The sequence below is a fragment of the Pyrus communis genome, chromosome 4 (assembly GCF_963583255.1).
Source record: "Pyrus communis chromosome 4, drPyrComm1.1, whole genome shotgun sequence".
NCBI classification, from domain to species: Eukaryota; Viridiplantae; Streptophyta; class Magnoliopsida; order Rosales; family Rosaceae; genus Pyrus; species Pyrus communis.
In genome coordinates this window covers 1786893-1799563 of record NC_084806.1, presented here as the reverse complement: position 1 = coordinate 1799563, position 12671 = coordinate 1786893, and the positions used below count along the sequence as shown (strand labels likewise).

General features: G+C 42.5%; 2 protein-coding genes and 1 pseudogene across 2 annotated transcripts; 1 reads left to right on the top strand and 2 right to left on the bottom strand.

The window, feature by feature from the left end:
- Positions 1 to 15: 15 nt before the first annotated feature.
- On the bottom strand, positions 16 to 486 carry LOC137731239 (uncharacterized). Its single transcript, XM_068470340.1, has one exon. The coding sequence runs from the start codon at positions 484 to 486 to the stop codon at positions 16 to 18; it is 471 nt and encodes a 156-aa protein (XP_068326441.1).
- A 1506-nt stretch (positions 487 to 1992) lies between these two features.
- On the bottom strand, positions 1993 to 9814 carry LOC137731238 (ABC transporter G family member 7-like; annotated as a pseudogene).
- LOC137731991 (uncharacterized) lies at positions 9758 to 12352 on the top strand. The gene is made up of 4 exons (XM_068471264.1): positions 9758 to 10022; positions 10102 to 10448; positions 10559 to 10601; positions 11663 to 12352. Exons 1-4 carry the CDS (start codon positions 9905 to 9907, stop codon positions 12184 to 12186), a joined length of 1032 nt encoding a protein of 343 aa, XP_068327365.1. The 5' UTR covers positions 9758 to 9904; the 3' UTR covers positions 12187 to 12352.
- Positions 12353 to 12671: the final 319 nt, after the last annotated feature.

Below are 12671 nucleotides of genomic sequence, written 5' to 3'. Positions count from 1 at the left end.
CCATGCATGCATGAACTAAAAGTGAATATTCCCACTGCCTAAGATCCCCTTAAAGATGTCCAGCAATGGGAACATCAAAGCAGCCGTGGATATTGGCACGCTAATTGTAACAAGAGCTAGCATTCCCAACGCCACGCTTGGCCTAGTGTTCATCAATTGGGATTGCAACAACCCCACGCCTTTGCAGATGTCCGAGTTGTAGTGTGCATAATATTGCTTCTCCCACCGCATCCAGTTCGACGGCGGTTGGTGATTGTCTTCCTGCAGCATCTCCGTGTCGTGAATTCGCATCCGAAGCACAATCATGTCCTCGTCCACAAGTCTACCGTCGTAATTATCAGGACCACGCGACGACGCAGAAATCGTCAGAGGACGACGCCTACGCCGCATTTCCAGCAACCCGGTCTTTCGGTTAACGCCGGAAATGAAACGCCGCGGCGGTGGCGGAGCTGAGAGAAGAGCACAGGTTTGCGTTGATGTAGACATGATGACAAAGCTTGCAGCTTCTCGAAAGTTTGACGATTTAAGATTTTGATGTGTGTTTTTGTTTGACAACGAGGTTCGTACATGGTACATATATATAGATACAGATGCTGCAAATGAGAGAGAGAGAGAGAGAGGCCGCGTAGGAATGACACGTGGCAATTTGTGCGTGGCTTTTTCGGGGTTGGCATGTAGCACGAGCCATGAGATGAGAGCGAACCCTCCAAGAAGTTACTTGTCGGCAAAGTAATATTGTGACGGGACGGCAACCCAAATCTAATCCTTTGACTTTGGAGACACGGTAGGCAGAGTATCTTAAAAGTGAAGAAATTTTTAGTATGTGACAGAAATACGGATAATACATCATGTGTTTTTACGTAAGTGGTGGGAAATTTTATTTTTGAATAAATGGTAGGAAATTTTATTTTTTAAGTTATAAACTTTTTAACACACATATCGCACTATTTATATAACGACACGTGATGTGCCACCACATGTGACGGTCACATTGAAAAATCTCTCACTTAAAAGTGTAATTCTCTATAGAATTTCGTTGGCTCATGATTTTGGATTTTTTGTTAGCTCGTGATTTAAGCATAATTTTAGTGTCAATATTATAAAATAATGTGTAAAAACATGAAACATCGAAAAGTTCATAGGGAGTTTGACTTTGAGAAAGTTTATTTAGCATTTATCTTGATTTTATACCTTTTGTGTAAGTTACTGCCGTTTATGCGTACGCATGTCAGCAGCCATCTCATTTTTTCTTAGGCATTACATTTCTTTTAAGAATTTTGAGGATTCTCAAATCGTGATCGTTTATATATATTATGTGGTCAATTTTTCAATGAATATACATAATTTGAGGATCCCCAAATCCTCACAAAGAGAATCCGTAGAAAATCCTCATTCTTTCTTTATGGCACACTTTCGGGTATAGTTGGCACTGCCCGTGTTATATTTTATCGATTAATATCACATGTACCGAGGGTATTGTGGTCAATTTAGCAACGTGTTCTATCTTTTAAACATGTTTGAGCAAATCTCCGAAGCTACCGAAACATATGGATGAGAACAGCAGCGTGACAAATGTGTTACAAAGATTTGCTCTCCACATTTTATGTACCGTTGAAAGAAATGCACGTTTTTTTTTGTTTTTAACTTTTGACTTTTTATTTTTATTTTTTATAATAATATATTTTAAATTACAAATGACTACAACGTAGAGACTCAAACTTGAGTGCCAATGGAGTATTGTGTAACTTTTATCTGCCACAACCAACTGATCTAACTTGTAAGATGAGTAATTAACAAACATAGAGGAGCTTGTGCAAGATGAGTAAATAACCTTCCATAACAACACTACTAATGCCCAAGTGATCACAAACCTTCCAGGACAAAGTCAATTGGCGATGATTCACTTGGTGGCTGGTTTAATTCGACTTTTTCAACTGTTACGGGTTGTTCATTAACTTCATTTGGCTCGTTTTGTTCATCTTGTCCGGTATTTTAGAGCTCAAGCTGCACCGCCGGTTGGATTTGGTCAAGAGGTGTGGCCTCCAGCAGCTGGTATTTCGGTTTGTTTTTCCGAAGGAGAAGGTAAGTGGTGCTATACCAAAACAACAGTATTCTACTTTGAGCTACCATTGTTTCCCTAATGTGACGTCCTCCGAAGGGGATGCGTTCAAGTGCCTGCAAAATAAGGAGGAAACAGAGCCGAAGGTATTAGATATAAAATTATATACCTCAGTCAAGCGATACAACGTTAATTTTAAGAACCATACAACATAGAAGCATAAAATTGTGGTACTAGTGCTAAAGGGTTTACGCCTATGGTTCTTACATAATATTAGGTTCTATTAATAAAGAGAAGACGCTTCATTTTCTTGAAAGTTCAAACAGGAGTTCTCCTTGTACCTGCTCTCCGTTTTGAATATCGTAAGAATGCTGATGATCAAATTGAAGACGCCTAAACTCATTGATGCAAAGACCTTGGAAAGCCCTGAAAGTGCACAAGGAAATATAAAACCGTAAGGTAAAGGAAACAATACATAGTTGTATCATTTGATCTATCTAAGCAATCAAAACTTCTTTCGGGCAAATGGCAAGTGATCCAAGTGATCTTTGTAGAAGTGTTGGCATTGCAGGAAATGAGCAGTGTCTCTATGGAAGTTTGATTCAGGAACTCAAAATCATGTAGATTTCTAAAGTGAATTAACGAAAAAAAAAAAAAAAAACCATTTCACACCTGAAGCAATCCCATTCCGTCTTGTATTGATGTCTGAGATATTCCCATTCTCCAAAAAACTGATGCAAATATGATCGCTGATGCAATTGACATTCCTGACCAAACTTTATTTGTTGGTCCATCACGAGAAGCCTAATCAGATTGTTTAGTGAATCAAACAGAATCAATAACTAGAGTTTGATAGAATTTCTGATCTCAATAAATAATTCACTGATACACCCCCGGCCTTACGGGAAGGCTTTGTTATGTATATTACAAAATGACAGTTAGATGTTTTATATACATCTTACACACACACACACACACAATAAACTAAAACTGGCGTGCTTGCTGCCCATGCTGCAACACATCAGAGCACATGAGGTCTGCTGTCAAGGAATATTGCAGCCAGTGCAGTATTCCTTCTGTCCAGGTTACTGCCCTCCCTGCTGTCCATGAGTCAGCAATCACTTGTCCACTATAGTTGTAATGATGGCAGGCACTTTAGAGTTTAAACATGAGCTGGATGACTTGGTCTAACAGCCCCCCGCAAGCTGACAGGCCGAGAAACAACTGGAAGCTTGGACACCAAAAGCTTGAAACTCGAGGAGGACAAGCCCTTTGTAAACAGATCAGCGAGTTGATCTTGAGAACAAATAAAATGTATCAGAAGCTGCTTTCGAACCACCTTCTCACGGACATAGTGATAATCGACCTCTAAGTGTTTTGTCCGCGAATGAAATACTGGATTGGAAGCTAAGGCTATGGAAGAGACATTATCGCACCATATGTGGGGAAGAAGAAGATGCAGATGAAGGTCTTTGAATAATGACCTGAACCAAGATAGCTCAGCAGCCGTGTAGGCTAGTTGCCTATATTCAGCTTCTGTACTTGACCGAGAGACAGTCTTCTGTTTCTTTGAGCTCCAAGACACCAGATTGGACCCCAAATAAATACAAAAACCTTCTGTAGAGTGACGAGTATCAGGATTGCCCGCATAGTCGGCATCAGAAAAAGCATGCAGTTGCATATCTCCAGGTTTATAGACAAGACCATGATCATACGTGGCCTTTAAATATTGCAGGATACGTTTCACTGCCATCCAATGAGTGTCCTTGGGGGAGTGCATAAATTGGCACACCTGGTTAACAGCATATGAGAGATCCGGTCTCGTGATGGTTAAATATTGCAACGCACCAACGACACTACGATATTGCTCAGGATGTTTGTAGGGTTCACCAACATAAGCACTTAATTTTTGGCCTGTAGAAACTGGAGTGGAAATTGGCTTGGCATCTTTAAACTTCGTTCGCTCAAGCAAGTCCAGAGCATACTTGGATTGAGTCAAATGCAGGTTGTGACCAACGTAAGTGGCTTCAACGCCCAAGAAATAACTAAGGGGACCCAAGTCTTTCATGGAAAACAAAGTGCTAAGCTTCGTGATCAACCATGCCATTTGAGTAGTGTTGTTTCCTGTGAGCAATATGTCATCGACATAAATAAGCAAAATCAAATAAACTCCTCTTTGATTAAAAACAAACAAGGAGTAGTCACACATGGATTCTTGGAACCCTAACTGAAGGAGAAACTCAGAAAATCGTTGAAACCAGGCCCTAGGCGCCTGTTTTAAACCATATAAACTACGTTGTAGTTTACAAACATAGTTAGGATACTGGTTATCAACAAAACCTGGTCGTTGCTTCATGTACACATCCTCATTCAAATACCCATGCAAAAATGCATTCTGAACGTCCAATTGTCGAACATGCCACCTCCGTGAAACTGCCAGACTCAACACAAGTCTAATGGTACTATGCTTGACAACTGGACTAAAGGTCTCCGTATAGTCGATCCCGGATTGTTGATGAAAGCCATTAGCCACAAGCCTAGCCTTATGGCGCTCAATCGAGCCATCTGCACGTCGTTTAATTTTGAAAACCCACTTGTTTGGCAATAAGTTCATGGCACGATGGTAAGGCACAAGAGTCCACGTACCACAGCGCTGCAAGGCACTGAATTCTTGAGCCATTGCATTCCTCCATTCTTTATGCTTTATAGCCTAACTAAAACATGTTGGTTCTGCCACCAGAGTGTCAGTATTAACATACAAAGCATATTTCGGGTTTGGCTTTTGTATCCCAGCTTTAGACCGAGTGGTCATAGGATGGATGAGAGGGGGGTCAGGAATCAGCACGGGATCACAGGGTTGTGACGGAGTTGGGTTCACAGGGACAGCAGCAACTATTTCTTGCTCATCTTGGTTTGGGAGAGGTTCACGGGAACTGGTAGTGGGGGCAAGATTGGGAGTAGGAGCAGGTGGTTCATTTAGTGGTGGAGTATCTGGGAACCTAGTTGTAGTGGCGGGTTGGACATTGGGTGGGGCTAGACTGTGGGTAGTTGGTGTACCAGGGAGAGGATCTGAAAAATGAAAAAGAAGCTCAAAGGGTGGAGAGATACCTTTTGTGTAGACGTTTTCCTTGAGAGATGTAAGTTCCTGGAAGGGAAAGGAATCCTCAACGAATAATACATGGCGAGACAAATACACTCGTCTCGTGGATAAATCCAAACACTTGTATCCTTGGTGATTCAACGAATATCCTAAGAAAACACAAGACTTAGACTTGGGTTGAAGTTTGTGTTTGGCATAGGGTGTCAACCAAGGAAAACATTTACACCCAAAGACTTTAAAGGATACATAAATCGGTGTTCGATGAAATAGCTTTTCATATGGAGATTTGTTTGACAAAACCTTAGTTGGTAACCTATTAATTAGATATGTGGCTGTCAAACAGGCATCAAACCAATATTTGTCAGGGATGTGGGCATGGGAAAGCATGACAACACTAGTTTCGACTATGTGGCGATGTTTTCGTTCCGCCATTCCATTTTGCTCAGGATGTTTAGGGCATGAAAACCGTTGGGAAATACCTTGAGTCGCAAGAAACTGTTTAAAGGCTTGACTCTTATACTCACCACCTTCATCACATTGAAGGGTTTTAATGAATGTGTTAAACATTTTTTCAACATGCGCCTTAAATGTGACAAAAATGCCAAATACTTCAGATTTGTGTTTCATGGGAAAAATCCAAGAATAACGAGAAAAATCATCGACAAACAAAACATAATAACGAAAACCTTCAATTGATATAACTGGTGAACACCACACATCGGAATGCAAAAGTTCCAAAGGAGAGTGAGACACAGACTCGGACTTGCTAAAGGGAAGTTTGGTACTCTTGCCCAAAGGACAAGAATCACAAAACAGTACATCGGCAGTACCATGACTTGGTACTTGATTATTTGAAATTAAAAGCTTAATAATTGAAGACGCAGGATGACCAAGACGAGAATGCCATTTTTTGGCTGAGACTCTAACACCTAAGAACGTTGACATAGGATACTGGGGTAATCCACCGCCACCTGGCAATGGGTATAACCCATTCTCACATCTCCCTCGGAAAAGCGTCTTCTGGGTCTTGAGGTCCTTGACAAGGAAAAAATGAGGAAATATTAGTAGGTAGCAATGGTTATCAAGAGTGAATTTATGGGCAGAAATAAGGCTAGTGGAGGCGGATGGACAATGAAGGATATTGTTTAGTTCAAATGAGCAAGCCTTAGTACTGATTTTATTCGAACCATAATGTTTAATGGAAAGGCCCGTATCATTACCTACACCACCGATATTCTCATTACCATTGTACTCCTTCGGATTTACCAGATTTTGAATATCAGGAGTGACATGGGCATTAGCTCCTGTGTCCAGTAACCAGGTGCCATTTTGTTGTCGATTCAAAGTAATTGGTGAAGAGACCATAGCAGTAAGACGTTTGGTTGGAATACGTCCTTCATAAGCACCATTCATGCGCTGATAACAATCTAAAGCAGGATGGCCAGGCTTACCACAAATTTGACAAGTGATTCGCTCTCCACTTGTACTGAAGCGTTCCCCATTAATGGCAGGATTACGCTGATTAGTGTTGCGAGGAAAGAAACCTCGCTGGTTGATAGGAGAAACACCACCTCGATTGGACGGAAAACCACCACGTCCATTTCCACGAGAACGTCCACCACGTCCTCTTGCAGCTACAAAAGCATTGACTGGAGTAGCTTCCACCATAGGTACAGTTTGTTCCATCATGCGCCTCTCCGTGGTCAAAAGGAGGGCTTCAAGGGTTGGATACGTGATCGGAGTATCACGTGCCTGAGCTGCATTGACAGTCATCTCGAATGCAGGTCCAAGGTTATTAAGAATAATTTGAACCAGTTCATTATCACTTACTGGTTGTCCGGCGAGGGCAAGATTATCGGAAATAGCATTGACACGATCCAAGTAATCAGCTACTGAGAGATCGCCTTTTTGGTCAGGAGCAATTCATTGCGCAGAAAGAGAATGCGATTCTGAGAAGTGGATGCGTAACGCTGCTCAAGAGCCTCCCATGACGCACGAGATGTGCGTTTGCTGGCAACAGTTGCTAGAACGGAAGCAGTCAGCGAGCCATTGATCCAACTCAGAACCATTTGATCGCGTTGCACCCATGTAACATACTCCGGATTGACAGCAGTATTTCCAGCCAAGTGTTTCGGAGGACAGTCCAGAGAGCCGTCGACGTAACCCATCAGGTCACGACTCTTCAGTATTGGCAAAATCTGCGCCAACCATAGAGGATAGTTGGCACGATCAAGCTTAATATTCACTATGGTAGTCATGGAAGAGGAGAAGGGATTGACGGATGAAGTTGCAGGAGGGGGAAAAATAGGGTTGACATTATTAGTTTCAGCCATGGAAACAGTGATGCGGAAGAAAAAAAAAACAAGGATCTTTTGTCGTTAGACAGAAAGGCTCAGTATACCATGATAGAATTTCTGATCTCAATAAATAATTCACTCATACACCCCCGGCCTTACGGGAAGGCTTTGTTATGTATATTACAAAATGACAGTTAGATGTTTTATATACATCTTACACACACACACACACAATAAACTAAAACTGGCGTGCTTGCTGCCCATGCTGCAACACATCAGAGCACATGAGGTCTGCTGTCAAGGAATATTGCAGCCAGTGCAGTATTCCTTCTGTCCAGGTTATTGCCCTCCCTGCTGTCCATGAGTCAGCAATCACATGTCCACTATAGTTGTAATGATGGCAGGCACTTTAGAGTTTAAACATGAGCTGGATGACTTGGTCTAACAGAGTTATAGTCATAAAACAGCCCAATTCATCATTAAACGTTCAAACCCACCTAAATAGATGAATATCTCCCTCACCGTTGAGTGCTAAAACGCTACTTAAAAAGTGTGGATGTTAGGTTGATAACGAGCTATGTTGTTATAAAGCTTTGTCTGACATTATAAAAGGAAGCAACTAAAACAATCTTTAAACCAAAGTGAACTAATTTACAATGTCATCACTGAAAATCCTATATTGCACATTGAGCTAATCCTTTTTTTTTTTTTTTTGGTCTTCATGCTAAGACTAAGAAAAAGGTCTTACCTGCATCCATGCACACTTTAGGAGCAAGCGGAATTACCTCCACCAACCTCCCTTCTTCAGGACTCTGTTTTTCTTGCTGAACTTTGTTTCTTTGTCGGACACTTCCCTTCTTGTGATCCGAGTTGCATGGAGAACTAGTGACGAATGTTGTGAAAATGACTCAACAGGAGCATCTACTCTTTTGTGAGAAGTATGCTGGTGGTTCATCAGGTGTAGGACCAGCATAAACAAGTGCACCCTCTGTTAGCAACACGATGTCATCGAATTTACCATACACAGAACTTGTAGGCTGATGTATGGAGCAAATTACAGTGTGTCCATCGTGTGCAAGCTGTCGAAGGGTTTCCATTACTTTTTCTGCCTGGTAGGCGTCAAGTCCTAGAAGCACAACCGGTATATTGTGTCAAACAATGAAAGTAAAAGGTCCATTTTCTGCTTCCACGAGAAATAAAGAGACTATCTCCTAGGCGTTGAGGAAAACAAAAATACGCTACAATAGTCATCTACCAGTAAATGCTAGCAGTAGGGGCTTGTATCAGTCTTCACATCAATGCTATCTTACCAACGCCAACTTGAACAACAGGCTGTGTTCACATACTCCAATCTTTCTTCAGAAGAAGATATCTCCGGAAGCTGCAGCTCCGCGGCAAGTGACAACGTCTCTCTCACCGTCAGCTGCGAGAAAAACAGGTCCTCCTGTCTCACATGAGCAAACCTTAACACCCAACACAAAATTAAACAAATGAGAACTGCAGAATAAGCACAAATTCCAAATGAACTACACAATGAGCTTTGAAACATAAACAAGCAGCATACTTATAGGCTTTGTTTGGACTAGGACTGCCATTTACCTCCAACAGTCCTGATAAACGTAGCCGTGGCGACGCAGCTAGCTGACCCGCAAGTACATTTAGCAGCGTCGTCTTCCCTGACCCTGACGGCCCCATAATCGCCAGTAGTCTCCCGGTTTCGCTTCTCCGCTTACGTTTTTAAGCAGAAATCGAACCTAAGCATTCAAAATTAAGGAATTTAAATCTTTTATCCTACACATTTTCTCAGCAACCAAACCGGTCGTAACGGGACATGTCATAACCAACAGATGGAAACTTACAGCTCAGAGAGGGAGCAGTTGATGTTGCGCCACCGGATTGTGACTGGAGTCACTTTTCCGACACCCGGGATTTCGGCTTTGTGGTCTATCGCGTCATTGTCCTCGTCGTCATCGGCGTCGGTCTCCGGAAAAGAGGCAGAGCAAAAGAGCTGCGGCAAGGCGGCTAGGGCCCGGCCCACCCCGCTGCCCCCGATGCCCAAAACCATCTGGCCCACTGAACCATTTCATTGAAATCGCTCTTGCGCGACGCGTGTCCCTGTTGGGGATAAGAGGAGTAACGAAATAAACTTCTGGTTGGGCCAGCCCATCACAGGCAATCCGGTAATCTTACCGTTTTGGGCTGTTCGAAGCATAATCCGACCCGCAATGGAATCGGGTTGGTGCGAATCGAATTTATCAGTTGTCCCCAGTAGACAAGCCCGCTGTCCTTGGAGACCAGCCGTCGCCATCTCCTTCTCCCACGTTCCCGTTCCAGTCCCGACCCCTCCTGAGTTTCCATCGTCACTCCGATCATCTTACCATGTCAGCAAGGTGTGGGCCCCACCTCCGTCGTCCCACTTTCGCCTGAAACATTCTCCACAAATTAACAATGGCGGACAACTCCAAGGAAGAGCCCAAGACCGGCCCCCAGTCCAATCGCTGGTACAACCTAACCCTCGGCCCCTCCTTCAGAGACGGCTCCGCCAACAAGTACTGCACTCTCCGATGTAAGTATCTATCCGATGTAGGTATCCTATCCAATCTGCCTCTTTTTTAATCCTTTTCGATTTTTGATATCCATCGCAGACGACTTCAAGCCGGCGTCGATCGACAAGACTAAGGCCGGAGCACTGAAGAAGACCAAGGACAATAGGGTTACGGTCGAATTTCAGAACAACCAAGTGGGGAAACCCAATGTCACGTTTAAAGGGAGCAGCGAGGAGTACAAGGGCAACGACGCCGTATTATTCTTTGACGGCCAGACGTTTCGGTTGGAGAGGCTTCACCGCTCCGTGAAGCAGCTCCGGCATGACCGCCGGCCTGGGGAATCGGCGGCTGGTATGGCTGTAGACCCGCAGCTTTCTCCGGTTGGCAAGGCGCCCAAGCTAACGCATCAGTATAATCCTGCTAGAACTGCATTCCCCATCGTGCCGGTAAGGTTTGGCTATTAGAAATATTATGATTCAAGATTGAATCTTTTGTTTTTGGTTATTGAAAAGCAGCTGAAATTTGCACTCTTTTGGTTCCTTTTCTGTTTCATCAGGTTGAGGTGGAACGGATAGATGTTGGGGTGCCTGAGAATCCAGGTTTGTTTTTATGATAGTTCTTTTCCTTTTTGGTTCCGAAATAAGAATATACATCGGATTTTTCGCTTGTCAAAGAATGCTTTTCGTTCCCTCGAGAGGATCGGAATCAAACTTCATAATGCCATGATTAAATTAAGTAGACATTGCTTGTTCTTTAGTTGCATGAAGCTCTGTATGCAAGTGAGAACAGTATGGTGTTTGTTTACTTCCTCCGACAAAATCAATAGGATCACGATTTGGTATTGTAATGACAAAAACATTTTCACCAAAAGAGCTTTCAGTCATTTTAAAAGCACTTCCAAATGAGCCCTCAGCTCTAACAAACTAAAATTCAAAACTTTTTCGTGTAATGACATTTGGCTTGGAATCTGGAACCTTGACGAGTTAATTCTTTCCTAGTGGAGAGGAGGGGCGTATTTTGTCTCAGCTTACCTTCCTGTCAAGTGTTTTTTTTCCTTTCGTAAAGAATATTTCTTTTGTCCCGCAGAATGGGGTGCGTAGTTTCTCCATTGTCCAGTTGCAAACACTTTTGGTGCACAATTGTGATTTGATACTCACATATGCACAATACCTTTCACTACACATTTGAGGTAGCCAAACCCAATGTAGATTTAATTGGGGCCGCTGAAGAGTCCACTCAGTCTAACCCCAATGGTTCTACCTTATATTACTATGTTTGTACTGAAATCATTTAACCAACTCAAATATTACTGTGCCAACCCCCATCCTAAATGTTAAAAACTTTCGAGCGCTGTTCTTGGGCTGAGCGTTTTCTGGACTCTAAGAAACTTCTTTTTACTTGTTTTTTACTGATTCATGGTCACATGATTAGTCGCCAGTTGTTCGCCTGACTACTTTGGCATGCGTATGAATTTGCTAACATGACCTTCACCCCGCCTTTTCGAAGTCTACTGAAAACAATAAAGAATTTCATCTTGCAGATGTCTTCATTCCTCTATGCTGTGTCTTGTCCAAAAAGTAATGATGCTGCTACTGTTTTTTTTTCTCAATTTTGTTTGCGCAGTTATCATATATCCTTATGTTTTGTTCATAATCTACAGGTGCGAAAGCTGCCAATAAAGGTGTGATTGATTACTCATCTGATCAACCAAATGTATCTGCTGCCTCGCCAGGCCCTAAGAATGAAGAAGTTAACGACGAACACCAGGATATAGATATTGAAGACCTTTTCGGTAGTTTATCACCCGATGATGGGAATGCTGCTGAAGATGAAGCCAATCCTGAATTTGACATCATTATGCCACATCAGAATGATAGTGATAATGAGATTGCTGATGTAGATGATAGCGGTGATGAAGTTGACAAGGGGCCAAATGCCGCAGAAGCCCTTCGAGCCCAGGTGATGAATGCACAGGGGAGGGAAACACACACTGATATGTTTGGAGACGAGGGGAATGCAGAAGGGAGGAAAACTGAGACTTCTAGTTCAAGTAGTAGCAGCGGAAGTAGCAGCGGAAGTGGGAGCAGCAGCAGCGGAAATAGTAGTGGGAGCAGCAGCAGCAGCGGCAGCGAAAATGGTGGTAATAATGCAGGCAGTGATGACGATTCAGTCAACTCCATCTGAGATGTCGGGCAATTCAGGAAAGCTTGTCAAAGACGGTCAACAGTCCCAAAGGATGTTTACGCAGGCAAACGGAGCTTGAAGAAAAACAGAAGATAATCATACTGTTATTTGTACATGCTGATATTTTGTGAGATTAGATAATGATGCCACATAAGTTTTGTCATAAGCCGATACCTTGTATGGGTTACAACATAAAAGGAGCAAAATTTTGACTCATAGAAAGCAAGAAGAAAACTAATGAAAAATGTTTGAAAACTTTGAGTTTTAACGATAAGGATAAAATAAAGAGTAAAGTGAATAGTATCAGGATTGACTTTTTAATGTGAAAATGTGATTTTTCGTTAAAGCTTTCAAAAGCAAGAGCCTCAAGTTTTATATTTTGATAACATTCGATTTGACGTTTTTTAGAGATGCTTTTATTAGATTTGCGAGCTATTCTAGTTAGGCAGTCTTACGAAAATTTGGTTGGCTGTTTTTCTAGAAGC